Source organism: Camelus ferus, chromosome 12, assembly GCF_009834535.1.
Source record: "Camelus ferus isolate YT-003-E chromosome 12, BCGSAC_Cfer_1.0, whole genome shotgun sequence".
In the NCBI taxonomy this organism is placed as follows: Eukaryota; Metazoa; Chordata; class Mammalia; order Artiodactyla; family Camelidae; genus Camelus; species Camelus ferus.
The window spans coordinates 9,838,400-9,865,318 of record NC_045707.1 but is presented as its reverse complement, the minus strand read 5'-3'; the positions used below and the strand labels follow the sequence as shown (position 1 = coordinate 9,865,318).

The 26,919-nt window shown below is 59.1% G+C and overlaps 1 protein-coding gene across 1 annotated transcript in view; it reads left to right on the top strand.

Annotated features, from left to right (window-relative positions):
* Window positions 1–26,144, top strand: part of CELSR1 (cadherin EGF LAG seven-pass G-type receptor 1) — a 135,207-nt gene extending 109,063 nt beyond the window's left edge. The window contains 17 exon segments of the mRNA XM_032492465.1: window positions 5,847–5,905; window positions 5,907–6,020; window positions 6,022–6,053; window positions 6,868–7,035; window positions 8,692–8,818; window positions 10,642–10,842; window positions 15,699–15,873; window positions 17,896–18,008; window positions 18,388–18,467; window positions 19,878–20,004; window positions 20,726–20,851; window positions 21,211–21,305; window positions 21,557–21,660; window positions 21,853–22,002; window positions 22,423–22,656; window positions 22,982–23,243; window positions 24,057–26,144. Coding sequence (XP_032348356.1) covers window positions 5,847–5,905; window positions 5,907–6,020; window positions 6,022–6,053; window positions 6,868–7,035; window positions 8,692–8,818; window positions 10,642–10,842; window positions 15,699–15,873; window positions 17,896–18,008; window positions 18,388–18,467; window positions 19,878–20,004; window positions 20,726–20,851; window positions 21,211–21,305; window positions 21,557–21,660; window positions 21,853–22,002; window positions 22,423–22,656; window positions 22,982–23,243; window positions 24,057–24,081 — 2,192 coding nt within the window. The 3' untranslated portion in view covers window positions 24,082–26,144.
* The last annotated feature ends 775 nt before the right edge of the window (window positions 26,145–26,919 follow it).

Sequence of the window (26,919 nt, the reverse complement as noted above, 5' to 3'; positions counted from 1 at the left end):
TGAGTATGAATTCAGGCGTCCTAAAAACTTGTAAAGGGGGTTTTACAACTGATGTAGGCTCAAGCTTGACCCCTGACCCAGTCTTACAAATTGAGTTTACTTGGGGTGGATTTGGGTTTTCCCCGTTCAGCAGTGTGTTTGGTTCACAGCCGTCCTCAGAAGTGAGGTACAGTCTTCCCCCCTTTAGCTGTGGCTTCTGAGGTTTCAGTGACCCAAGGTCAACCGTGGTCTGGAAAGTTCCAGAAGTAAACAACTCATGCTTTAAATTGCACGCCGTTCTGAGTAAGGGTGATGAGAACTCAGGCCAGCCGGCCCCAGCCCACCCAGGAGGTGAATCATCCATTTGTCCAGCACACCCCCTGCCCGCTGGTCACTTAGTAGCCATTGTGGTGATCAGGTCCGCTGTGAAAGTATCACAGTGCTTGTGTTCAGGTGACCCTGTCTACTCAGTAATAGCCCCAGGGAGCAGGGGTTGTGATGCTGGCAAGTCAGATATACCAAAGGGAAGCCAGGAAGCCCTCCCTTTAAGGGAGAGGGCGAAAACTCTCCACTAAATAAGGAAAGAAAAAAAATTGGATGCTGAGTTTGTTAAGATCTGCGGTAAGAACAAACCTTCTATCTGTGGAATAGTGAGGAAGGAGAAAGAAATTCTTACTAGTTTTGCTGTCACACCTAAAACTGCAAAAGTTACAGCTGCGGTGCGATGAGTCCTTGGCTAAGGTGGAAAAGCATTAAATGGGTACAATAAGATATTCTGAGAGAGGAAGAAAGAGACCCCATTCACATGACTTCTGTGACAGGATATTTTTATAATTGTTCCATTTTATTATTTGTTATTGTTATTAACTTCTCCACATGTCAAATGTACAAATTAAACTTTGCCATGGCTATGTATGTACAGAAAAAAATGCACCATATATCGGGTTTGGTTCTACCTGTGGTCTCAGGCATCCACTGGGGTCTTAGAAGGCATCCTCTGCAGTGAGGAAGGCAGCTGTGAATGTATATAAGCTCAGATTGTTTAGTGTCTTGACCTAAAACTGGGCCTTTTCTCTGCGACAGCGTCAGTGTTTCTGCTTCTGAACTGACCACCGAGTCCCCCTCTCCTGGGAGCCTAGTTTGCTCCCGGAAAGCCCTGCTTCTGTGCTGTCCCCGGGAAGCCGCCTGCTGAGGCTCAGCCGGGACTCGGCATTTTATTCGGTGTGGTACTTACGTAACCCACCAGTCACTGCATAGCATACCTGCTGGTTCTTTTGCTGATGAGAAGATGTGGCCCTGGGGCTTCTGTGACCTTTCGCCTCTAACCTCCCAAACACCTGACTCGCCATGTGGCAGAGACGCAGAGGGCAAGCACTCAGATGCCCTTAGCCACATATGTGGGTGAGCTTCCCAGGGGTGTGGGGGTGCAGCCCAGCCCCCAGGCCCCTCAGTGGCCCACCAGTGGCTTAGGTGTCCCACCCAGGTGACCCCTTTCTCCCCCCGCCACCTACAGGGTGACCACATCAGCCCCAGGGCTTGGCTCCGAGCCTCTGCCCACCTCTCACCTGCCCCTTCGGGCTGCACTGAGCCAGCATCCTCCTTCCTCAGACACTGAGCTTCCCCCTTGGCCCAGACCCCTTCTTGGCCCTGACTTCGTCCCAGGCAGGGTCTCATCCCACCCTTGACCCAGACAGCGTGGGAGTGTTGCCTTTTCCGCTAGGGCGAGGTACCCTGGATGCTTTGCCCAAGAGGGACCTCGGTACCCACTTGCTAGCTGACCGGTTAGTTGGAGACACAGTGGGCCAAATCAGTCATGGAAGAAACTGGGGCTTTAGACCAGCGATGCGCGTGGGGCCAGGAGACACGGGGAAGGGGCGGGCCTGTCCCCACTTGTGCGTGCCCTCGGGCTGTGACACGCTCCGGGGAGGACACTGTGACCAGGAGCGCTGTCTGGTGCATCTTCGGCTGCAGCTTCTCATGCGGTGCTCCTGGGAGGTGGCAGCCCTGCTGGAGGGGGCCTGGAGGCCTGGAGCTGCTGCGGGCTGCCTGGGAGCCCGTCCCGTCTCCTGCTTCAGAGAAGCAGCTGAGCGAGAGGCAGCAGGGGCAGTGGGGACGCCGAGGCAGAACTTACGGAGTTGGTTCCACTTTGTGGGAGCCGCAGATGCACTTGACTTGACTGGGTGGCGTCTGGCCCAAGTTGGGGTAGGGGGAACCTGGGAGTACCACCCAATCTGGGGAGCATCGGGCCCTCCACTGCAGAATCCCGCAGCCTGCGCTGCCTTCCCCCAAAGGAAGAGCTGGGGCGGCCCAGTCGGGTGACCGGCCTGCCAAGGCAGGAGAGCGGGTGGGGATGCCGGACCGGCGAGGGCACCAGCTGTGGCTCCTAAACGCACCTTCCCAGAAGCCGCTCAGCCAGGCCCTGGGAAACAGTGAAAGCCACCTCCCCGCTGACCCCGAAGCCAGAGCTGCCGACCGGCCCGAGTGTCAGTGACCCCCTGAATGTCACTAACCAGTGTTGTCAACCAGTCTGAGAGTAGTTGACCAGTGTTGCTAACCAGCCTGAGTGTGGCTAACCAGTGTTGCTGACCAGCCTGAGTGTGGCTAACCAGTGTTGCTGACCAGCCTGAGTGTGGCTAACCAGTTCTGTTAACCAGCCTGGGTGTGGCTAACCAGTTCTGTTAACCACCTGAGTGTGGCTAACCAGTGTTGCTGACCAGCCTGAGTGTGGCCAACCAGTGTTGCTGACCAGCCTGAGTGTGGCTAACCAGTGTTGCTGACCAGCCTGAGTGTGGCCAACCAGTTCTGTTAACCAGCCTGAGTGTGGCTAACCAGTGTTGCTGACCAGCCTGGGTGTGGCCAACCAGTTCTGTTAACCAGCCTGAGTGTGGCTAACCAGTGTTTCTGACCAGCCTGAGTGTGGCTAACCAGTGTTGCTAACCAGCCTGAGTGTGGCTAACCAGTTCTGTTAACCAGCCTGAGTGTGGCTAACCAGTGTTGCTGACCAGCCTGGGTGTGGCTAACCAGTGTTGCTAACCAGCCTGAGTGTGGCTAACCAGTTCTGTTAACCAGCCTGAGTGTGGCTAACCAGTGTTGCTGACCAGCCTGAGTGTGGCTAACCAGTGTTGCTAACCAGCCTGAGTGTGGCTAACCAGTTCTGTTAACCAGCCTGAGTGTGGCTAACCAGTGTTGCTGACCAGCCTGGGTGTGGCTAACCAGTGTTGCTAACCAGCCTGAGTGTGGCTAACCAGTTCTGTTAACCAGCCTGAGTGTGGCTAACCAGTGTTGCTGACCAGCCTGAGTGTGGCTAACCAGTGTTGCTGACCAGCCTGAGTGTGGCTAACCAGTTCTGTTAACCAGCCTGGGTGTGGCTAACCAGTTCTGTTAACCACCTGAGTGTGGCCAACCAGTGTTGCTGACCAGCCTGAGTGTGGCCAACCAGTGTTGCTGACCAGCCTGAGTGTGGCTAACCAGTGTTGCTGACCAGCCTGAGTGTGGCCAACCAGTTCTGTTAACCAGCCTGAGTGTGGCTAACCAGTGTTGCTGACCAGCCTGGGTGTGGCTAACCAGTTCTGTTAACCAGCCTGGGTGTGGCTAACCAGTTCTGTTAACCACCTGAGTGTGGCCAACCAGTGTTGCTGACCAGCCTGAGTGTGGCCAACCAGTGTTGCTGACCAGCCTGAGTGTGGCTAACCAGTGTTGCTGACCAGCCTGAGTGTGGCCAACCAGTTCTGTTAACCAGCCTGAGTGTGGCTAACCAGTGTTGCTGACCAGCCTGGGTGTGGCCAACCAGTTCTGTTAACCAGCCTGAGTGTGGCTAACCAGTGTTGCTAACCAGCCTGAGTGTGGCTAACCAGTTCTGTTAACCAGCCTGAGTGTGGCTAACCAGTGTTGCTGACCAGCCTGAGTGTGGCTAACCAGTGTTGCTAACCAGCCTGAGTGTGGCTAACCAGTTCTGTTAACCAGCCTGAGTGTGGCTAACCAGTGTTGCTGACCAGCCTGGGTGTGGCTAACCAGTGTTGCTAACCAGCCTGAGTGTGGCTAACCAGTTCTGTTAACCAGCCTGAGTGTGGCTAACCAGTGTTGCTGACCAGCCTGAGTGTGGCCAACCAGTGTTGCTGACCAGCCTGAGTGTGGCTAACCAGTGTTGCTGACCAGCCTGAGTGTGGCTAACCAGTTCTGTTAACCAGCCTGAGTGTGGCTAACCAGTGTTGCTGACCAGCCTGAGTGTGGCCAACCAGTTCTGTTAACCAGCCTGAGTGTGGCTAACCAGTGTTGCTGACCAGCCTGGGTGTGGCTAACCAGTTCTGTTAACCAGCCTCAGTATGGCCAACCAGTGTTGCTGACCAGCCTGGGTGTGGCTAACCGGTGCTTTTAACCAGGCTGAGTGTGGCTAACCAGTGATTTTAACCAGCTGCTGACCAGCGCGGCCCTGAGCAGGGGTGGGGGATATGAGAAGTGTGGGTGGCTGCCTCGGGGCGGACCCTGGCTGGTAGAGGGTGTTGGCTGGGATCCATCAGCTGCTCTGAGCTTCGCCTTTTGCCTGCATTGTCCCCATCACAGGCGCAGAGGGGAGACCCTCCCCCACTGCACCCTCCAGCCCCCCACAGGCTCCCCTCCTGGCCCCCCCAGTCCCCCAGCCTTGTCGCCCCTCCCAGAAGCCACCTTCAGGGCGCAGCCGCCTGCCCCCCTGGGCCCGTGCTCTGGGCATGTGTGCTGGGTGGTGGGGGGTCTGGATGTTTGCAGAGATGACTCCTGGTCGAGGCACGGCCAGGGGCACTTTGTGGGTTGTTGAAAATGTGGGTGAGTGTGGCTGTGAACCTCCTGCAAGGGTAGCTGAGAGCGGAGGGAAGTGGTCCTCTGCTGGTGGGGCAGGGCTGAGGGCCAAACCCTGAGGGGCACACAGACTGGGACATTCGGGTTTAAACCAGGGCCTCCAGCATCCATGGTGCACGCTCCAATCAGTGGCAAGAAATTTTAAGTGTGTACACCCCAAAATACGTACATTTATTTATTTATGAGGTCCTCACATGGCCTCTCGTATCCCTCGAAGCACGCACAGTTTAAAACACACCCACGTGGTACCCGAAAGAAAAGTGAGGGACACGAACCCGCATGAACTCTAGTAGTCCCTCCTCTGTGGCCCCCGCGCCGCCCTGGGTGGAGACCCTGCACTGGGTCACGGACGTCAGGCAGTCGTCACGTGCCACCTGCTGCTGTTTAAAGACTGGTGGAAGACATCCAGCATGCAGCGTGCCCACCTCGCCGCTGGGGCACGCGGCTCAGCAGCATTAAGGACACTCGCGTTCTTGGGCAACCGTCACCACCGTCCACCGCCAGGACTTTCTCACCCTGCAAACCTGAAACGCTGCGCCGATTAAGTACCCACGCCCCACAGTTCCCCTCCAGCCTCCGGTACCGCCGTTCTCCTTTCCATGAGTTCCGTTCCAGGCCCCTCCTGTAGGTGGAAGCGCACAGTATTTGACGGGCTTCTTCACTGAGCATGACGCCCTCCGGTTCATCCGCGGTGCAGCCTGTGTCAGCGCTCCTGTCCTTTCTAAAGCTGAATGCTAGTCCCTTGCGTGGACGGACCACATTTTGCTGGTCCATCATCTGTTGATGGGCACCTGGGCTGCTTGCACCTGTCGGCTGCTGTGGACGTGGGTGTGCAAGTGTCTGTCATTCCCTGTTTTCAGTTCTCGGGGCACTCACCCAGAAGTGGGGTCGCGGGGGCAGGCCGTGGCTCCGCGTTTGACCTTTTGAGGAACCGCCTCCTGTTTTCCACGGAGCATCTGTTGATTTCAGGAGGCACTGGCTCAGGTAGAAAGCAGGTGTCTGGCCCCCATCCTCACTCTATGCTCACCTTGCAGAGGGCCCCACGGTGAGACCAGCCGGTCGCAAGGCCACCCCACAGACAACACGCCCGCAGGCCCAGCGCCCAGACTGAGGCCCCTTTCAGGAGGCGGAAGAGGCACCCGGACGAGCCTGGCCAGTTCGCTGTCGCCCTGGTCATCGTCTACCGGACCCTGGGGCAGCTCCTGCCAGGAGCACTATGACCCCGACCGCCGCAGCCTCAGGTAAGGCTGGTTCCAGGAGCACAGGGGTGGGGGAGTAGGGGATTTCCAGAGGGTTCTGAGCTTCCATGAGTCAAAATCTCCACCACTGGAACATCTGGATAAGGACACTAGATGGTGACCCTGGCCCAAGGCCAGGGATCTCTGCCGTGTGATGTCCCTCGGACAGAGGTTCTGGGTCTGCCAGACAGGCGCTGTTCCTGGTGTTTCTGCCAGGAACGCCCCTCCCCAGCACAGGCCCCGGGCTCAGCAGTGTAACTCCTGCTGGGAGGGCCGTCCTCGCACACCCGGCTGCCTCCAGCCCCTGTGGGCCCAGCCCTGAGGGCAGCACAGTAAGTACCAGCTGGAGAAGCAAAAGCCGCCCAAGGGCCTCAGGGCCTGGTCAGCGGCAGGCGCCCCGGAGGCCTCACTTTTTCAACCTTAATATCACCTTCCAGATACTGCCCTGGCCTGAGGTCTTCATCCATCCTCCCTGGTGACTGGATAAATTGTCTCTGAGCCGTAATCCTTCCACCCATTTCCTTTTATCAGAAGTCTCCGACATTCCCAGTGTTTTGCTGTTGCTAATATGTCAGGGGCCCCAACATCCTTTCTTCATTTCTAAATTTCCCAAGTCCACCTTTGTCCCTGTGCTCGCCCGTCAGTGACAGAACCTTCACCAAGCTCGCCGCCGCCCCAGCCGCACCTTCTCCAGAGGCCGCCGCTCTGAGCTGGTGTCCTTCATTCGGTCCCCCCACCCCCCCGGAAAGACCCCTGTCCCATGTCCTCGCCAGGTTTGCACCCGGGGCTGCCCTGTGCTCTGGCTTCTCGCCCGCAGACTGCCTAACCGGCCCGTCATTAACACGCCGGTGGTGAGCACGGTGGTGTACAGCGAGGGGGCCCCGCCGCCCAGCCCCCTGCTGCGGCCCGTCCTGGTGGAGCACACCCTCCTGGAGACCGAGGAGCGCACCAAGCCCGTCTGTGTGTTCTGGAACCACTCCATCACGTAAGGGTGACGCCGGGAGCCGGGGCTCCACCTCCGGCCCCATAGTTCTGTGTTTCTGGGGGGGGCCAGGGCTTTGCTGAGGCCAGGTGTGCCCGCCCACAGGTCCCCAGTGCTGCACTGGCAGAGTGTCCTGTGGGGTGTTCTGTGGTCTGTTTCTCCCCTTCCAGCCTCTCCTGGGGTGTCAGAGCCCTTGATAAGCACACAGTTACGCACACACACGCACCTGCACGCACACCTGGAAACACAGACGTGCACGTTTGCGCCTGCGCCCAGTTATGAACATGCCCGTGTGTACACAAATGCACATGGACACACACCTAGAAACACATGCACAGGCACACACAGAGATCCCAGCACGGACTCCCGGGACGCAGCCGCACACAAGCGCCCAGTCCATCAGCAAACGCGGCAGGGGCTAGTTCTGGACACATGTGGGAGGCAGGACTCGGAGACTGGGCCCAGGGGTCCTTCCGCTGATGGAGGGCAATCCCAGCTTGGCGGGGGTGGTCCTGTCCCTGACCTCAGCCATCCCGCCCCGGAGACCAGCACGGCAGCTGCTGGCTCATTTTACCCTGCGAGGCCTTGCCCGCCTCCCCAGCACCCATCTCCCCCCACTCCCCAACCCCCGCGTGAACTGAGGCAGAGTTTCGTGCGTTTGGGAGTTCACTCCCGAGCAGCACAAAGATTCCCCCAAGTTGTGTTGCCACCCGACTGAGCGGGCGCTGCCACGGGGGCCATCCTGGGCGCTCACGCTGGGAAGCAGGTTTGGCTCGGCAGACACCACGCATCACTCTCCCTCCTTCTGTATTTTCTGAATTCGAATTAATGAGCAACCAGCATCATGCCTGGAGCATAATAGATGCTTGGCTTACAAAAGAGAGAACGAGGGGCCCCCTTTCACGACCAGGGAAGTGTTGAGTCTGTCTGGCTTGCGTCGGGCTCGGCTGTCTCTCGTGCTCGCCGGATTGAATCCTGGCAGTTAGCCCATGCTCTAATTAACCCTCTCTGCTTTGTGCGGCACCTGCCACCCAGGTCTGCAGGTTCTTGGCCGTCACGTGTGAGCCCTCACATCCCATTTCACAGATGAGTCAACTAAGGATCAGGGAAGTTCCTTGCCTTTCCCAGCATCAGGGAGGGCAGGGCCCTGTCTGAGGCCGACACACACCTGTAGCAGCCTGTCATTTGGGGCTTCCCATCAGGAAAGCGGGGTAATAATTGGGCCCTGCTTCCAGGCAGTGGCTATAAAACATTGTGCAATCCGAAGATGAAAGTGTCAGACGGACGTGAGGTGTTTCTTCTTAAATCATCGAGACTGAAAAGGAGACCAGAGTACAAAGTGGCAATTTTAACAACTGACTAATGTCTCCAACAAAAGGGGCGTGTGGTGGCCTCCGACATCCCATTTAAGCTTTACTGCTGGGTGACTCCTGAAAGGTGAACTTCAGAGGGTGCTTCCGAGAGGGCCCCACCAGCCTCAGAAGGGAAGAAAGGAGGTTCACACGGTCCCAGGGGAGCAGCCAGGGCCGTGGTCCTCACAGCAGTGACAGTGGCACTTGCCTTGGGCCCAGTGAGGATGCTATTGGCCCCCGGCACAGGTGGGAGGGTCCGGGAGACATAGGCCGTGGAGGGAACAGCCTCACCCCCTCTTCTCTGCAGCCTCGGTGGGACTGGAGGGTGGTCGGCCAAGGGCTGTGAGCTGCTGTCCCGAAACCGGACCCACGTCACCTGCCAGTGCAGCCACGCGACCAGCTCAGCCGTGCTGATGGACGTCTCCCGGCGCGAGGTGGGCGCGGCCCCCCGGGCACCCCTGCCCGCCTGGCAATTGTGTCCAGGAACTCCTCCCTCTGGAAACTTAGCCCAGCCCCTAGACCTGCCCCTCAACAAGCTCTGTCTTTCCCTCCAAGCACTCTGAACAAACTGAATCCACAATGAAAAACTGGGTGGCAGGAGGACTGGCCAGAATCTGTTCTGATTTCCATAACAAAACCCCCTTCTGAGGGTTTTCAGAGAGAACAGGTTGTAAATTAAAAACTGATGGCTGTTCCAAACCTCAGACTGAAAAGAAGCTCCTGGAATATACACCTGACCTCAAAGCAGGGTTCTCAGCAGTCTGTTAGCTGCTGCAGTTTCTTCCTCACTTGAAATTTTAAGGAAGAAAAGACAAGGCTGGGAGGAACAAAGGGAGTACCTCCCTTCAGCGCCACACACGCCGCCGGCCCCATAGGACTAGGGAGGCTTGGTCAGGAGGCACCGAGCAGCGGGGCGGCTAATATTTAACCTCGAGCATTTTCAGTGCCTGGGAACACAAGCTGGCCTCGGAGGGCCTCGGATGGACTGGGCGGTGGGGCCCCAAGCAGGGCGAGGTTAGCCTGGGTGGGATCTGCTGCTGTGGGGGCGTGTGCTGGTGTCTAGGAGCCAGACAGAGGCCTGGGGACTTCACCCTATTTTCAAACCTGGGACTTGTCACGGGCAGCCAGGCCATCTTCTTCCCAACCTCCCCCCCCCAGGGGGTGCTCTCCACTAGGCAGTAGCCCAAGTTTCTGCCACATTTTTGAACGGTGAGTCAGCCACAAGTTACTGCTAACGGATGTCAGGGTGACCAGTGCAGAGGGCGTGCCTTTGGGCGCCCGAGACAGCAGAGCTCCCCGGGGCAGGGACAGTTTTGAGCACGTAGCCCCAGGTCCCGGCCTGGAAGGGGTTAATCATTAGAAGTCTCTGTCCATAGAGGGGCAGGACTGGGGGGTCCTCCCATGTCCAGGAAGCCGGACAGCGCCAGGAACAGACTCACAGACAAAGGAAGCTGAAATTCAGGGGGAAGAAATTAAACCAGGGTAGGAACCAAGGCTCCCATGCCCCTGGTGCCCCAAAGCCAGAGGCCTCTGATTAGCCCCCCAAGCCATGAGGGAGTGGGTGATGCTGTGGCTGTGGCCTCTTGCAGCAAAACATAGCCTCCAGGGACACCCGGGTGTGGGAGAGATCCCTGAGCACTCAGTCCCCCGTCCCACCCCACACCCTGATCCCCACGTCCCCCAGGCAGCCCCGCTCACAGTTCTGTGTGAGTTCAGAACAGTCCTTTCCAGAAGTTACCTGAGAACCAGAGCTGCTTGTTCCCCAAATGCCAAAACTCCTCCTGGACGAGCGTCACCTTTTGCGAAAGCACAGGGGAGAGCCGTGGTTTCCGGCAGCTGTGACATCTCTGCCTTTTGTGTGACCTGAGAGTCTATTTGAAGGTCTCTCAGCTCGGAATTTGGGCGGACAGGCTCAGCCTCTCCCGGACAGCAGCATTTAGGTGTGAGGTTTTCTGTTTTTTATTTTATTGTTGTGGCAAAACACACGTTACATAAAATTCATCATCTCAACCATTAAAGGGCATTAAGTATGTTCAGTCTTTGCAAGTGTCACCACCAACATCTCTGGAACTTTTTGTTTATCACTCTAAACTATTCATTGGGTTTCTGTTCTGGGTTTTTGCCACTCTGAGGGCCACGAGGTGGTCGCGCTGGTTCCTGCCCTCAATCATCGATATATTACCGTGTCTTTATTGTGCAAAAGCTCCATCAGAGCCGGCCCTTAGATGTTCTCTGCCTTTAACCTACCCGCCTGCAGCACGGAGAGGTCCTGCCCCTGAAGATCGTCACCTACGCGGCCGTGGCCTTGTCCCTGGCTGCCCTGCTGGTGGCCTTCGTGCTCCTGGCCCTGGTGCGGAGGCTGCGCTCCAACCTGCACGGCATCCACAAGAACCTCATCGTGGCGCTTTTCTTCTCCCAGCTGGTCTTCGTGATCGGAATTGACCAGACGGAAAACCCGGTGAGGCCCCCCCTCTGGCCACGCCTCCCGTTGTGGGCCCGCCCCCTGGCCAGGCCTCCTGCATGGCCCCGCCCCCCTCCGGCCACGCCTCTGGGTGTGGCCCGGCCCCTCCTCCGGCCTCATCCTCCACTTGGCTACGTGGGCGCGCACTCCGGCCAACCTTGCTCCGAAGCTGAAGAAGGGAGGGGCCCGGTGGAGCAGGAGTGCCCTGCTGTTTGACTCCGGTGGGTGTAGCTGGGAGCCTCTGGGAAGCTGAGGACCCAGGCCAAGCACACAGAAATCTCCCTACACCGGAGCCAGGGGCCTCATCGGCCTCCACCCTTACTTTCCTGACCCAGGTGCTAGCGCTTTCGTCATTAATTCAGTCATTTGTGAGACCCCAGAGTCCTGCGAGCTGTCCCTTGAGCCTGAAAATGTCTGTGCCCGGTAAGATCTCCCTGCCCTGCCTTCTTGAGGAGTCACGGCCACACTTTCTGTGAAAGTGCAGGCGCACGCCAGAGAAGGAGCGAGCAGTCTAGGACAGGCCCAGATCTCAGCCAGGTGGTGCTGGTGGGTAGTCAGGGTTGACGAGACAGGGTTGCAGGGTTGCTCGGAGAGAATCGTGGGCCAGAGGAAGACGGGGGAACTTTGATGTTGTCTGGTTAAATATGGGGTGTCTTGCTCAAGCCACGCCAGGTCCTGTGGGCTCATGAGTGTCATGTGGGCTCCTGGGGAGTCACATGGGCTCATGGGGTGTTGCATAGGCTCACGGAAGTTATCGTTATGTGGTTAGATTACATAGCCAATATGATGGACCTCACAGAAAAGCCAAACCAATCTACGGACACGTAAGAAATAATTGGAGTTTAACAAGTTAGTTGGCTATTACTGGGGATGGATGTATATAATCAGTTACAGTCCTGCTCACCCCCCACAAAGTATATTTAAAATGTAGCTCACAAAGGAGTGGGTAGAAATGACTGCAGAGAGGCCTTGGGAGAGATGCTGTGAAGTAGCTTGGCTTCACGGGAGGAGAGGATGAGGTACTGACTGCAGCCAGAGGACGGGCTGGGGATGGGGGCACTTCTATAGGATGTGCAGGATCCCAGCCCCGTGGTTCATAACTCGAAGGGAAGGAGGGAGGGGCTGGCTGGTGGGTAGGGCGAGGTTGCTGGGAAGTGGGACAGGGACCAGCTCTGGCGGGGGAGATGGCGGCCCTGCTGAGATCGCTGGGGAAAAGAAAGGCAAGAGGGTGGAGGGAGATTCGTGGCTTGGTCCCTGGCTGGTAGCAAGCAAGCAATTTCCCATTTTTGCACAGGAATTTTTCCAAATACAAGGGTCACAGCAAGTTGATGGGGTTGAGGGCGGTGGTGCTGGCTCTGTGCCCGAGGATTTACATGCACACTTTAGCTCACTGAAATATCCCTGGGGCCCTGGGAGGTGCGGCAGCCTTCTCACAGGCGAGAGAGCCAGGGACCAGAAAGGCTGAGTGCCCAGGGTAGACCGTTCACTGTGTATGAGTTCCTTTGTCCATCACTGACTAATGACCGTAATAGCCCTGGGGAGACATGAGGCCAGCGGACCATCCCATGTGCCTATGTAGTGACTCCAGAAAGTTCAAAGTTGACTCTCGCCTAATCTTGATCTCTCCCATGGGGAGCAATGGGCCCTCAGTGTCTCAGCGGGCTGTTCCAACACCACACCCACCTGCTGTGGACACTGCTGTCATTTCTTTGTTCCTCACACGGTGAGGACTATTGATTGTCAATGTATTAAATCTACCAAATACCCAGATCCTAGAAGCCCGCCCCACCTCTGCCCACAGAGCCCACCCTGCAGACTCGCACGTGGATGCTGGTACATGAATGTCAGGTGGTCAGAGGCGGGCTGAACAGGACCGTCCACTCACCATCCAGTGGGAGGGGCCAGGATCATGTCTGATCATCTGGAGCCCGTGGGGCTGGCCAAGCAGGCAGCACCACCTCTGTTATGTGTGCAGCATTGTGCTGTGGAGAACCATGACCGGTGTGCGTCTTAGAAACAGGACCCTGGCAGCAGGGAAGATGGGTGGGAAAGGTGGAGGAAGGGCGGAGGCAGACAGGATGGCATCTTCCTAGGTCCTGTGGTTGGAGCTGAGGCCAGGACAACGCGCGGCAGGAGAATGGCAGGAGTCTGGCGGGAGTGGGTGTGGAAGGGCGAGGGCGGGAGGAGTGGGCAGTGCCTCGAGTCTCCAGAAGGGTGTGCCACCCGTGAAGTGGAAACTCAGAGTGGTGGGTCTGGGTGAGCCTGGCTACGCCTGTTTCCTGGGGGCCGAGAAAGCACAGGGCTGAGCCTGGGGAGGCAGCCCCCAGGTGACAAGATGTGTCTGTGGGAACGGACAGGCCGGGGGAGCACGGAATAAAAAGACCCAGAGGGCAGTTTCTGTCTGGCCCTTGCACGCTGAGGCTCTTCCTCCCCTTGGTGCAAACGGGGACCCCTCAGACCCCCTCAGGAGAAGGGTGGTAGTTAGAGAGGCAGGGAATCTAGGCAAGCGACCTGGAGGGGGCTTCATGATGACCTTGGCGGCTTGCCGGCCTCGGCAAGGGGAGCCCCTGGCTTGGCGCAGAGGACAGACCCGTGAGCGATCCTCTGGCTCCCGGGGCGGGCGTGCTGCTGCCCCGGCCGCTCCTCTGCACCCCACGGGTTCCGCGCACCTGTCCCTGTGCACAAGTCCTTGTCGCGGCATCAGCCAGGGGAGCTTGGGGTCAGGGGGCTGCCTGACTGGCTGCAAAACCCTTCAAGGGTGCCTTTGAGTGGTCAGAACAGAGGGGACGGAGAGCCCGCAACAGGCCACTCCTTGCAACTGACCCCCGCGTGGGAAACGTGGGGAGGCCGTCCACTGGTTTCAGGCGCCAACTCCGCTGCCGCCACCGCCTGGAAGGAGAGCTCTGCAGCCTCCACGCGCTGGTGAGCACGAAGAAGAGAAGGAATGCAGTGCCCGTAATTCTGGGCTTGGCACCACGCCTGGTTTTGATGGGTTTTCTGTAAACTCACAATCCCATCTCTGGGCAGGTTTTTCATCTCCCAGATTACTGGCAGGTTGAAATGATTGATTGCGCGTTAGCGTTTGTCTTTGTTCTGTTTCTGGAAAAGGTGGTCTGTTCAGTGCAGAAGTCCCTGCATGTACGGCCCCTTCGAATCTTCACATGTTGGTTTCTAACACTTCCCCCCAGAGGTGGTTTTGTGGGCTTACTCTTCACATTATTTAAGGCAGCAACCCAGCCTCCCCGTTCTTCCCTTTGCTAAGCCAGCCGAGCTTTGTACGGGGTCGCGGGGGCTGGTTGGGGGTTCACCCAGCCCGGGTTCGCCCTCTGCCCATCACAAAGACGGGCCCCCGCTTCCTGACCGTTTCCAGCGTCTGAGGGAGAAGGCGCGTCTCCTGTCATAACCTAGGATTCTGCTTTTTCTTCTGCTTGGGACCCTGCTTTGTACTGCATTTGACAAATGTTAAGGCTACAGTGGTTCCCTCCCACAGCTCTGGCTTTTGTTTCTGGAGAGAAAATGGCCCATCCAGGTGGACTTGGCGCCAGGTGGCCCTTGTGTTCCCAGTGCGCCTGGGCTCTGGGGAGCTCCCGTAGGGACGCCGCCTGGCGCCTGAGGAAGAGGCCTCCGTGTGCATCGGGGATGGCCCTCTGTCCCCTGCTCTTGTGTCTGTTGGGGTGGAGGTGTCCTTGACACAGACACCGAGACTCTGGGAGGCTGGGCTGATGGGACAGCAGCGAGGATTGGGCAGAAGGTCTCAGGGTGGCGCCCAGATGGGGGTCTGGCCCGGGGTTCTTCCCTCTCCCCTCTGTTCCCCTGCCAGCCCTCCTTCCTAGGACCTGGAGGGGAGCCTGCCCACATGTCCCAGCTGATGGGCCATGTGAGTCCTGGCCAGGGCAGCCTGCCCCTTTCAGGAGGACCAGGTGAGGCCACTGTGGGCCGAGGCAGAACTCTGAAGGTCCATTTCAGAGCGCCTCCAACTGGACTTGGCACTGACGGCCTCAGGCTGGACTCCCCAGATCCCGCAGTGTCCCCAGCATCCCCCCAACACTGCCTTTCTCCCATCCTTGCCCCACCTACGGTGTTCAGGGACTCAGGGCTGGGTCACCAAGGCCCCCAGAGGCCAGGAAGCTGGCTCTCAGCTGCCCTGTGGAGGTTGACCTTCTCCTCCCAGTGCTCATCACATGCCAGACGCACAGCCCCACCCAGCCAAGGACAGAAACAGAACAAACGCTCTCATCCTGTTTCCCTCTGCAGGAGACAGAGGCTCAGTTAAATCAGCACAGACGTGAGGAGCTCGCTCTTACTCGACAGCGAGGTCTCCAAGCATGAGGCTCCTCCCTCCTGCTGGCCGCATCCGCTGGACCTCAGAGACCCACATGAGGGTTGGGTGGTGGGCAGAGGCCACGGTCATGGCTGGGGCCACAGCCTGAGCAGGCTGCCTCCATATTTTTTTTTTAAACTTTAAATGAAATGCAAGCACTTAAAAATTTGGAGCCATGACATGAAAATACAATTTTCCAGCCTCTAATGAAAACCCCAGAGGCTCTGCCTACCCCTGATGCCCCGGGTTGTGCTCAGTCATGGTCCCTGGGACCCCTGGGTGCCTCACTCCCTGTCCTCTGTTCCATATCAGGAGCCCAAGATACTGGGACTATGGGCCTTCAGCCACTTCTTGGTGAATCAAATAGTAAAGAACCAGGTCCGCCTCTAGCTTTCTCAGACCTACGTGCCCTCCAATTTGCAAAGTGGCCTGATTTGGCGACTCCCCCTCCCCGCGCCACCTGGCCCTGAGTCCGAGGTGCGGGGCCGTGGTCCCGGTGGGGCCGGCGCTGAGCGGCCGCCTCTCTCCGCAGTTCCTGTGCACGGTGATCGCCATCCTCCTGCACTACGTCTACATGAGCACCTTCGCCTGGACCTTCGTGGAGAGCCTGCACGTCTACCGCATGCTGACCGAGGTGCGCAACATCGACGCAGGGCCCATGAGGTTCTACTATGTCGTGGGCTGGGGCATCCCAGCCATTGTCACAGGTGAGGACGCGTGGAGCAGCCCCGCCGGGTGAGCTGGGACGGGGACCGACCACCACGCAGGGGACCCGGGTGCCACTGCTGACGGGAACCCACGTCAGATAAACCAACAGCCCCGGGCGCTCTGGCCTCCTCTCTCTCATGTCCCCAGCTCGACTGGCCCCCGGCAGAGGCGGGGCATCTGCACGCACAAGTGTGGTCCTCCGTGCCCGCTGAGGGGTGTGTCTCCTGTCGGGTGTGGGGTCCAGGAGGAATGGGTGCAAGTCTGTTCAGGGCTCTGTCTGTGACACCTAACATACAAACACTCCCGTGTCTGCCCACTTCGTGAGGGGGGTGGAATGAACGCCTCCTGCAAAAGAGCCTAAAATGATTCCTGGAACCTCGGCTGGGATGAGGCACTGCAGGGTGCGGCTGCCCTGCCAGGCGGGCTCTCTTGCCACCTCCTTTGTCCTCCCCCAATGTCCCAGGTGCCCTTGGCCTTTCTCTGCCCATGCACACCCATGTGTGTGTATTGGGGGGCCCCCGTTCCATTCCCACCTTGTGGTCCCCTCGGGCAGCCTCTCCAGATGGCGCTGGACAGAGCAGTTCTCCTCCAGACGCCGTGTGGGTGGGGGCAGCCCTGGTCTCAGGTCATGGGGCCTGTCCCAGCTGGGCCTCTAGGACCCAGGGGACTGGTGGCAGGTCCTCTCAGGCCATTTCCCTATGCGCGTTCCCCAGCCCTCATCTCAGCTTCTGGAGAGCCGAGGCTCACAGGTGTGTGTGTGCACACGGTTGCTCATTCATTCACCCATGGAGGGCTCTTCTGTGCCTCCACAGAGGTTCTAGGCCCAGGGTCAGAGTCCAAGTGAGACGACAAAGCCTGTGCTCTTCGGGAGTCACCCCTGCGGGAAGACGGGCATTAAGTAATGACAAACTTAACTCTTGGCTCATCCACAGACCCTGCCCTGAAGGGTGGGCTCAGCGCTGAAGGAGGGGGGGTGAGACCTGCTGTCATGGGTGGGGTCAGGTCAGGAAGGCTTCCTGGAGGAAGCACCATTTGCGCTGATGGCTACTAGGAACCAGGCTGCCTTGGTGGGGAGTGTGTGTGGAGACCTGACTAGAGTGAGACTGGGCCAGGGTGGAGTGAGGGGTGGGGGTGCCATGTGGGCTGGAGTGTGGCCGTGACCATGTCATGAAAGGCTAGAAGGCCACAGAAGTAGCCATGTCCGTCTCCTGAGGACAGTGGGAAGTCATTGCAAGGTTTTGAGCAGTCGGTAGGGAGACCTGATCTTTTTAGGATTTAAGCAAGGGAGTAGGGGCTGTGGAACAATCCAGACCAGATCAGGAGAGGCCACAGGGAGGAGTGGGCAGCTCCTCTGTCCTAAACAAGGTCAATGTTGGAGGAGCCGCCCCAAACTCCACCTTGACATTTCTGCAAGGACAGGTCCCCCTCTAGCCTGTCCCAAGGTTGGAAACCGTGGCTGGGGCTTAGACAATATAGGAGACTCCTCATTTGCATGGCACCTTGCAATGGAGAGCAGTTTCTGGGGTCGCGCGTGTGTCTGGTGTGCGTGGTCTGTGCACGCGTGTGCATGTGGTGGGTGTATGCTCTCAAGGCATTCCTCCCCTGCACCTGGGCTCAGTCGTGGTGGCCCAGCCAGCAGGGCGTCCCCGTCATGCTTTGTGGCTGGTTCTGCCAGGTTCCATCCCCACCCTCCATCTCTCTGGTCCCCTCAGCAGCTCTGGCTCAGTGGGCTCCTGCCTCTGGGGTGAATCCATCAGCAGCTCATGGCTGCCCAGCCATGTGGGCATGGTGGGCCTGTGACTGGCCTCAAGGGGGCCTTTGCTGGGAGAGGACCTGGTTCCGTGTCTTTTCCCGGCTGCTTATCTTGGGCTCCTCACTCTTTCCTCTGGGGGTGATGCTGGGGCCCCGGTCCTACCTGGGGGCTAAGAACGCCCCAGTTGTGGCCACCCCTCCATCAGGCTGGCCTTCGGCAGGGGTCCTCTCTGGGGGGTGGCCCTCACTCTTCCCCTCTTGTGGTCCAGGACTCGCGGTGGGCCTGGACCCCCAGGGCTACGGAAACCCAGACTTCTGCTGGCTGTCTCTTCACGACACCCTGATCTGGAGCTTTGCAGGGCCCATCGGAACAGTTATAATTGTGAGTGTCGGAGTTCCCCAGAACCTGGGTTCTCAGGGACGTGGGAAGCCGGTGCCCCTCAGGCAAATGGTGTTGGGGTCTGGGTCACGGCTCCCCTGAGCACCTGGACGGAACAGGAGCAGCCGATCTCACAGTGATGAAGCCTCGTCCTCAGACCTGGGGGTTCCGGGATTTGGTCCTTATCCACGCCCACTGTGAGACGGCTCTGCCCACCCCCAGCAGCAGCGTCCACCCCCAGGGCCCCAAGGCCTCATCCTACATGCACCTCTGAGATGGGGGCTGAAGACCCGCAGGAGCGCTTGGCTTTTGAAGATCTGTTGTGACAATACAGTTGCACCAACCACCTGACTTTGGGTTTTTCTGTTTGTTTTTTTTTCAGGTCAACACAGTCATTTTTGTCCTGTCTGCAAAGGTTTCCTGCCAAAGGAAGCGCCATTATTATGAAAGAAAACGGGTCGTGTAAGTTGGTGCTAAACCCGGCCGGTGGGTGGGACCTGACAAGGAGCCAGCCCCACCCAAGACCCCCTCAGGTCTGGGTCACACGCCCGGCAGGCCCCATGAAAGTGCCCGTCACCCTGCGGGCAGCTGCTGGCCTCCAGGCTGTCCTGGGGGTACTGGAAGCCACGTCTGGACATGTCTGGGCTGTGCTGAGCGGTGTCTGGAGCTGAGATGGACGTTGGGGAGGAAAGGGAGGGAGGCTGACCACAGGGGGACGGGGCAGTTGGCCGGGGTGGCAGCCTGGACCAGGGAGGGGGTGTGTTCGGATCCCAGAGATGTTTAGGATGTAGGAGCCACAGGGTTTGGTGGCTGAGGAGAGAAGGGGTTAGCGATGATGCTGGGCTCTGTCCTTGGCTGGGACAGGAGGAGGGGACAATGACAGCTGGGTGGTGGGGGTGCCAGGGTGCCTGGACACTCTGGAGTCAGACAGGGTGGGGGTGGGGGGATGGAACTTCCTGGGTTGGTGGTGATGTGATGCTGGGGCCGCTGGAGTGGAGGAGCTGGTCCAGCGAGAGGGAGCAGCATGAGAGAGTGGGGGCCCAGTGGAGGGGACCCCCCAGTGCTGTTGGGAGAGGAAAGGGGAAGCAGTCAGGGCAGCGGTGGTAGATTGCAGCATGGAGTCCAGGAGCCACGACAGGGCCAGGGAGGACAGGGCGTCTACCGGGCTGGGTGACCGAGCTGGGGGAGGGACGGGAAGGAAGGATGCATGAGGAGGGCCTTGGGGGCAGCAGGGGGTGCCGGGCTGCCCAGCCCACACAGGAGCAAAGAGTCTGAAATGGCTATGCAGGGACAGAGACAAGCAGGGGACACGGGGTGGGGCCTGGCCTGGTCATGGTCTCTCTGTCCTCCCCGACACACTCACCTTTCTGAGCACGTGACTCAACGTGAACACTTGCAGTCCCCTGCATGACCCCACCAGGGATGCCCATCGCCGTCCCTCTTACGGCCGGGGAGACTGAGGCAGAGAGCGGGAAGCACCTGCTAGGAGCCTGCACGGCGGGCCGGACCCCTCATCCCCTACCCCCGACCTCTCTGGGCTCACGGAAACACGTGTGGCTGTGCACTAGGCTCCCCGTGTCTCCCAGGGCCACACTCCGGGCTCGCTGTGGACGCAGCCCGTGAAGCTCTCCTGGCTCACAGTTTCTTATTTATCTATTTGCCTTTTAATTTCCTGCCTGCCTTCCACCTGCCCACTAACGTAGGCGTCTTCTGTCTTTTCCCCTTTGCGAGCCCATGGCTGCCTTGTGGTAAATGCTTGGAAAGAGTTTGGGAGGAAAAAAGGGAGAGTAATGGACGGATGGAGGGGTGGGAGGGTCGAGGGGAGGGAGGAGGGCGGTGCAGTCACACGGTCTCCCCCCGCTTCCCCTCCAGCTCCCTGCTGCGGACGGCCTTCCTCCTGCTGCTGCTCATCGGCGCCACCTGGCTGCTGGGGCTGCTGGCTGTGAACAGCGACGTGCTCACCTTCCACTACCTCTTCGCCATCTTCAGCTGCTTACAGGTGGGGGGCTGTCGTGGTCACTCGGAGGGGCCTCTCTTGGGCCATCCCTGGTGAGGTCATGGGCCACCTGAGCTTCCTGTCTGAAATGCCCCAACCCTGAGTGGCCCCGAGGGGGTCCCCAGGGAGATCCTTGACCCAGCGTCTAGGCTGTGTCCTCACTCTTGGACAATCAGGACTGCACCGTGGATGTGGTTCCTATGTAGCCACATGTGTTAGGGGTCATGGCAAAGCCTTGTGGTCCTGCCACCAGAAAGGAGGCTGTTTGTTCAAACACAGCTCTGTCCCGAGCCCTCCCAGGGACCCTGTTCCATGGTCCTCCTGTGTCTGTCAAGACACAGTCCTCTGCCCAGCAGTGCAGGGCCTTACCCCTCCTAGGCCGGCGTAAATCCCGCTGTGTCCCCAGGGAGGGTGCTGGTCATTTACCATCCACACCGAGGGCTTCCCAGGACCCTGATTAATGATGGAACACTGGGGACCCAGATCGCCTGAGGGCAGGGGCCTGGGAGGAGGCCCTCTGGCTGCCCTGACCAGGCTCCCCACCGCGGGACATTGGAAGCCCCTGGGACGGGGATGCCGGGCGTGGGCCGTGGTGGGTGTCTCTCCTTGGCCAGGCCTGTGCTGGTGAGCTGTCCTGGGACAGGCAGGCGCACAGTGTGGCAGCAGCAGGGCCCTGGCTCCTCTCCCGAGGCCGAGCCTGGCGCTGACCTGGCCTCCCCTCCAGGGCCTCGCCGTCCTCTTGCTCCACTGCGTGCTCAGCAGGGAGGTCCGGAAGCACCTGAAGGGCGTGCTTGCTGGGAAGAAGTCGTACCTGGATGACTCGGCCACCACAAGGGCCACCCTGCTGACGGTAGGACGTGCCCTGGGGCCTGGGGCCGGGTCCGTGGGGGTGTCTGGACCAGTATTAGAGAAGCTCTGAGGCTTCACGTCCCCTACAAAGGTGCATTCCAGTCCCAGACCCATCCCTGGAGCGTGGCAGCTGCCTTCCCTGCAGCCCCGGGAGCGAGCGGAGTCCCCTGGGTGGGGTCTGTCCTGGTTGTAGCCCCTCTTCCCTCGCAGCCAGCAGGGACCCCGGCCAGAAGCAGGGCTCCTGTGCTCTGCACCCGCTGGGGCAATCAGGGTGCTGCTCTGGGGCTGGTCGTGGGGATCGAGCCGTCCTCTGTGCCCTGGTGGCCTCTGCTCAGCAGTAACCTGCCCCCTTCCCCCCAGCGCTCCCTCAACTGCAACAACACCTACGGCGAGGAGCCTGCCATGTTCCGCACAGCGCTGGGCGAGTCCACCGCCTCCCTGGACAGCACCGTCAGGTCAGGCTGGGGCCGGGCGCCCCTGCTGTGGTCATGGGGCTGGGGGGGGGGGCAGCTTTCAGAGGAAATGCAGGCTTCACCACCTCTGCCCTGAGCCGTGTGTTCATGCATGTTTACCTGTGTGCCCGGGGAGTCTTGTGGCAGAGGATCTCCCAGAGCCCCATGTGGCTGCCATGGCACACGCAGGGGGTGCTGGGCGATGTTGGGGGGCCCCGTGCTGTGGTGCTGAGCTGCCCTTCTACTCTCGCTAGGGACGAAGGTGGCCAGAAACTCAGCGTGTCCTCTGGGCCAGCGCGGGGAGGCCACGGGGAGCCAGATTCGGCCTTTGTCCCCAGGAGCAGCAAGAAGCCCCACGGTATGTGTCCCTTTGGGGGTGGTCTCCTTGGGGCGGGGGGCATGGTGAGAGCTCCCTGCCTCTCATCTGGCCTGGGGCACCTCCCTGTCATCGGAGAGCAGAGGGTCGCCGGGACCACTCCCCCCGTTGCCTGGGGCCCAGGTGGCTCCGCTCTGCCCCCGCTGAGCCCCGTCCATCCTGTCCACCCTGCAGGCCACGATTCAGACTCGGATAGTGAGCTGTCCCTGGATGAGCAGAGCAGCTCGTACGCCTCCTCACACTCGTCTGACAGTGAGGACGATGGGGTAGAGGCTGAGGACAAGTGGGACCCGGCCCGGGGCCCCGTCCACAGCACCCCCAAAGGTGAGTGAGCCTGTCACAGGGGCAGCCTGGCCTGCGTCCCGGACAGAGCTGCAGCAGCACAGCGCCTCCTGCTCACCATCCACGAGCGGAGGCAGCATCCTGGGGTGGCCCTGCGGGGACCCTCACGGCAAGGACTCCAGGAAGCCGACCTCCCCTGCTGCAGGGAGCATGAGGCTCCCGGGTGTTGGGGTGCAGCAGGGCTCTGCAGCCTGAGATCCCAGGCCCGGACCTTCCCTCTCTGAGCTTTGGGGTCTCTACCTGGAGGGTGTGGCCCTGCCAGCCCTGCAGGTCGGGTAGTGCAGGGTCTGCTTCCCTCAGGATACACGGCCCCCACCCCAAACACAACAGGGAGCCTCTTAGGGGGCAAAGCTCCCAGAGGGCGGCCCTCCCTGCTTGTTGAGGGTCACTCTTGTGCCTCAGTGGACGCTGCGGCCAACCACATCCCGGCTGGCTGGCCCGAAGAGACCCTGGCTGGGAGCGACAGTGAGGAGCCAGGCGAGCAGCCGTGCCTGAAGGTGGAGACCAAGGTCAGCGTAGAGCTGCACCTGGACCCGCAGGGCAACCACTGCAGCGAGCGTGTTCCAGAGCGGGAGAGTGGGGGCCCACCCAAGGCCACAGGCGCACCGCCCAGCCAGCCCCCCGAGCAAAGAAAAGGTGCCCAGGGCCCACTGCCCCCCGGGAAGCTGGGGGACCAGGAAGCCCCTGATCTGGGAAGAGAGGGACGGAGGTGGGGATGAGGGACAGGGACGGCGTAGGTGGGGCGGAGCGGGCCGCGCAAGACAGGGGGTGGGGTCCGTGGGGCACTGGGGTGGCGCCCGGCAGGGCAGAGGTGGCTGTGGGCTGGCCGCCTTGGCTGAGACCCAAGAAGGGAAGACCAGCAGCAGAGACCCCATCTCCGCAGGGACCGTCCCTCCCTGAGTCCACTGCGCCCGGCAGCAGCAGCCTGGCTGTGACCTTCTCCATCTGCCCTTCCCACCAGGGATCTTGAAAAACAAAGTCACCTACCCGCCACCACTGACAGAGAAGACACTGAAGTCCCGGCTCCGGGAGAAGCTGGCCGAGTGTGAGCAGAGCCCCGCATCCTCGAGGTCGTCCTCGCTGGGCTCCAGCGATGGGATCCGTGCCCCCGACGGCACCATCACCATCAAGACGCCATGCCGGGAGCCGGGGCGCGAGCACCTCAACGGGGTGGCCATGAACGTGCGGGCTGGGAGCGCCCAGGCCCGTGGCTCCGGCTCTGAGTGAGTAGCCTGGGCCTCAGCAGGAGGGGCATGGGGGCGGCACCCAGCCAGCCTCCCCTCTGTCCCCAGTCCAGAGGACAGGCACCCAGTCCAAAGGGGCTGTGGGCAGGGCCTGAGCACAGAGTGGGGCCCAGGCAGGTGGCCCAGGGCTGCGGTGGGCTCCCACCCAGGAGAGGGCCTCTGCTTCGGGTCAGACTCCTGTCCCAGGGGCTAAATCAACCAGAGCCCTAAGTCCGGTCCAGCCCTGAAATTCTGGGACTTAAGACCACATGGGACCAAGCATTTTATACCTATCGTTTCCTTGGCCCGTGGTCATTACTGCCCCAGGACTGAGGCTCGGGTTGCCCCGCCAGAGACGTGGGGCTGGGATCCGGCTCCCGACACGCCTGCTGATCCCCACGGCTCCACCCTCTTACAGACAGACGTCCAGGGGAGGCGCAAAGACTGGGAGCCAGGCCTCCTAGAACAGCCTTCCTAAAACGTAGAGGAGGAGTTTGGTTGCTCATCTTGATCCTCCGTGTCTCGTGGGGGACGTGCAGATGGGCCTGGCCCTCCAGGTGGCCCTGGTTGTCAGGGTACAGGCTCGACCCCTGCCCTGCCTGCCAGTGTGGCTGTGTCCACACGTGAGCTTGCCCTCCATGGAGCCTCCAGGCATCTCCTGTCCCCCGAGTTGGGGGCTCTGCCCTCTGCCCCTTGAGTGGGGGGGTCCTGCCCCTGCACGACCTTGGACCCAGCCCAGCTGCTGGCTGCACAGGTGGCAGGGGCTGCCCTCACTGACCCTCCGCCTGCCTGATGGCTTCTTCCCACGCACAGAGGCAGTAATGAAACTTCAATCTGAACCGTCAGGAAACCGTGAGACAAGCACGTCACCTCCACCCAGGCCTCTGTGCTGTCGTCAAGCCCTTGGACTTAGGAGCCTGAGGGGCCCCTGCCCTTTCAGTGAAGCAGGCTCTGGTGGCGTGGGCTCCCACCGTGGCAGCCTCATGACTGGCATGACTGAAGGTCCAGACGTGAAGCCCTGAGTGGCCCCAGGGCCCAGGGCCCACTAGGCCCCATGACAGGTGTCAAAGGCCATGGGAGGTGTGGACTCCCAAGCCAGCACAGCTCAATCCTCAGACTGCAGACAGAGCCAGAACTGCACGCTGTCCTCGCTGGGACAGGGCCCAGCAGGGACAGGACCCAGCACAAGAGCGGCCTTGAGAGGAAGCGCCAGGCCGGCTTGCCAGGACCCAGGGCCACGGGCACAGACCGGAGACGGAGGTCCGCTGCCTGTGCAGGCACCTCACTGCATGCAGGCCCGGGGCCGGCAGCTCCACCTCTGCAAAGGCGGCCCTTGTCTGAAAGCAAATCCCCTTCCTTTGTTGAAAAGCTGTAGATACTTCTGTATATTTGTATGGAACTTTGAAAAGGCGAAAAGCTCTGTATATTTTGTGTTTGTACTGACTCTGCTGATCCTGGGAGATCCCTGGGCTGATCGCTCGCTATTTTTTATACGAGGAAGCTTGCACAGTTGGCTTTGAGTCTGGCCCGCATTAACGCAACTGGTGTCCAGCAGATGAGAGGCGGGAAATGCACGGGGCTGAGTGAGGTTGAAACTAAGTCGCTGGACAGAGGCTCCTGTGCCACTGAGCCAGGAGCCCGTGGGCACCACGTGTGGCTGTCTGAAGCACAGCCCATTTGCTTCAGAGATGCTTGGCCTCTGCTCCCGTCTACCTGGCAGGTGTGCTCCGAGACAGGCGGTCTGGGACCGGGCAGGACTCATGGAGCTCTGCTGCGGTCAGCGCAGGACGCAGGTGCATCCCAACCCCCCCCCCCCCAAGCGGGCCTCACTCCGGGCCCTGCAGGGCCGCCTGGCCCCCTTCCCGGTCGGTGGTACTGCAGGTGGGGAATTCCTTTGTGCCGCAGCTCCTGTTCGTGGTAGGGTTTTACAGTGTTCACACGTTCCCGATTCAGACGGAGGTATGAGGTCTTCCAGGATGTCACATTCCTTCCTGCCAATTTTCTAGCTCTTTGAGACTCTGGGGATCTCCAGGCAGGCAGGGGTCCCACCTCCAGAGTCTGACCAATTACTTCATTTTGCTTCAAATGGCCAATTGTGTGAAGGGACAAAGCCACAGCCACGCTGTTCAATGGTTACCAAGCTGTTTTTTGGAAACTCACACCAAGGACTGGCTGTGACCGTCCCTCTGTGGGCAGTTGGCACAGCGTGGCCTGAGGGGCTGTGGAGCGGGGCCCAGAGTTATTCAGACACGTTTTAGTTTCAGTGTTTCTTTCGTTCTTCAGTCAGGCACCCAAATAAATGATCAGCACAGCTGCTTCCAAATATGAGAAACCGTAAGTCAGGATGGGAACCAAGCGACGTGCAAAGATTCCACACCGTGCTTTCTGATGCAGGTGTGCGTGCTGCCAGGGACTGAGGGCACTGCCTTGTGACGCTGGTCTAAGGCCACACGCTTCGCACACACGAAATGGGATCCCAGAGCCCTCGCACCTGAATGAATTATAAATGTGCCTTAGCAGGTGACCGGCCTTTTGAAGATACAAAGTAATAGTGCCTTCCAGGGTTTACCGCTGAGGAGATGCTTTCTAAGTTGGAAGGTGGTCATCTCTTTGAGTCTTTGACCCTTCCACATTCGTATCAGCCTTTATTCTTTTGCAACTGGGTTTTGCCCCTTGAGGTGCATTTAGTTTTTTAATTTGATCAGACCTGTTACCAAAAAACAATTGTCATTTTTATTAAGACAGGAAAAATGTAAACCTATTTTTGTGACTTGAGAGAGAGCTACTAGACACTGGAGGGTTTTTTTTTTAACAAATGTGTATTTATTAATGTTCAGAACACTGGAATCACAACACAAATGAGAAGAGAGTCTACAATAAATTAAGATTTTTGAATTTGTACTAAGGCTGTGCTGATTCTCTAGCCCCCCCCCCCCCACAAGGCAGCCGTGGGAAAGGGACCGTGCACAGGATGCCGGCGACCAGCCTGGGGGAGCTGGGATCATTCTGGAACTTTCTGTTCTTTCTCCCTCTGACCTGCAACAGTCGGGGTGAGCAGGCCCTATCGGGGGTTTTCTGAAACCTTGAAGTTTACTTCTTTCACTCAGTTTGGGGAATTTGTAGCCAGCATTTAATTCTTTTTTCCTGCACCGATGTCTCTTCCCTGTCCTCCTGAGGCTCCAGGGACACGAACGTTAGCCCTTTTGAGATTGTTCTGGTTCCCGAGGCTTTGTCCATCTGTTTCCATTCTTCTCTCTGTTCTTCAGATTTGACCATTTCCGGTGATCAGTTTTCAAGTTCACTGATTCTTTCCTCAATTTTCTCTATCCGGTATTAAGCCCCATCCAGTGATTTTTTTTTTTCCTAACTTCAAATACTGTGAGTTCTAAAATTTCCATTTGGTTCCTTTATATCATTTTTATTTCTCTGCTGAAGACTTCTAGTTTTCCATGAATTTCAAGTGTTTACCTCACAGAACATGACTATAACAGCTGCTTTAAATTCTTTGATAATTTGGACATCTGGGTCATCTTGGGGCTGAATCTGTTTTCTTTTCTCTCGGCATTTTCCTGGTTCTTTGAATGCTGACTGATTTCAAGGATCAAACTGAATCCTCGATGGATGTTTTGGATGTTACGCTGGGAGACTCTGGGGCCTGCTGAGAGCCCCAGCAGGT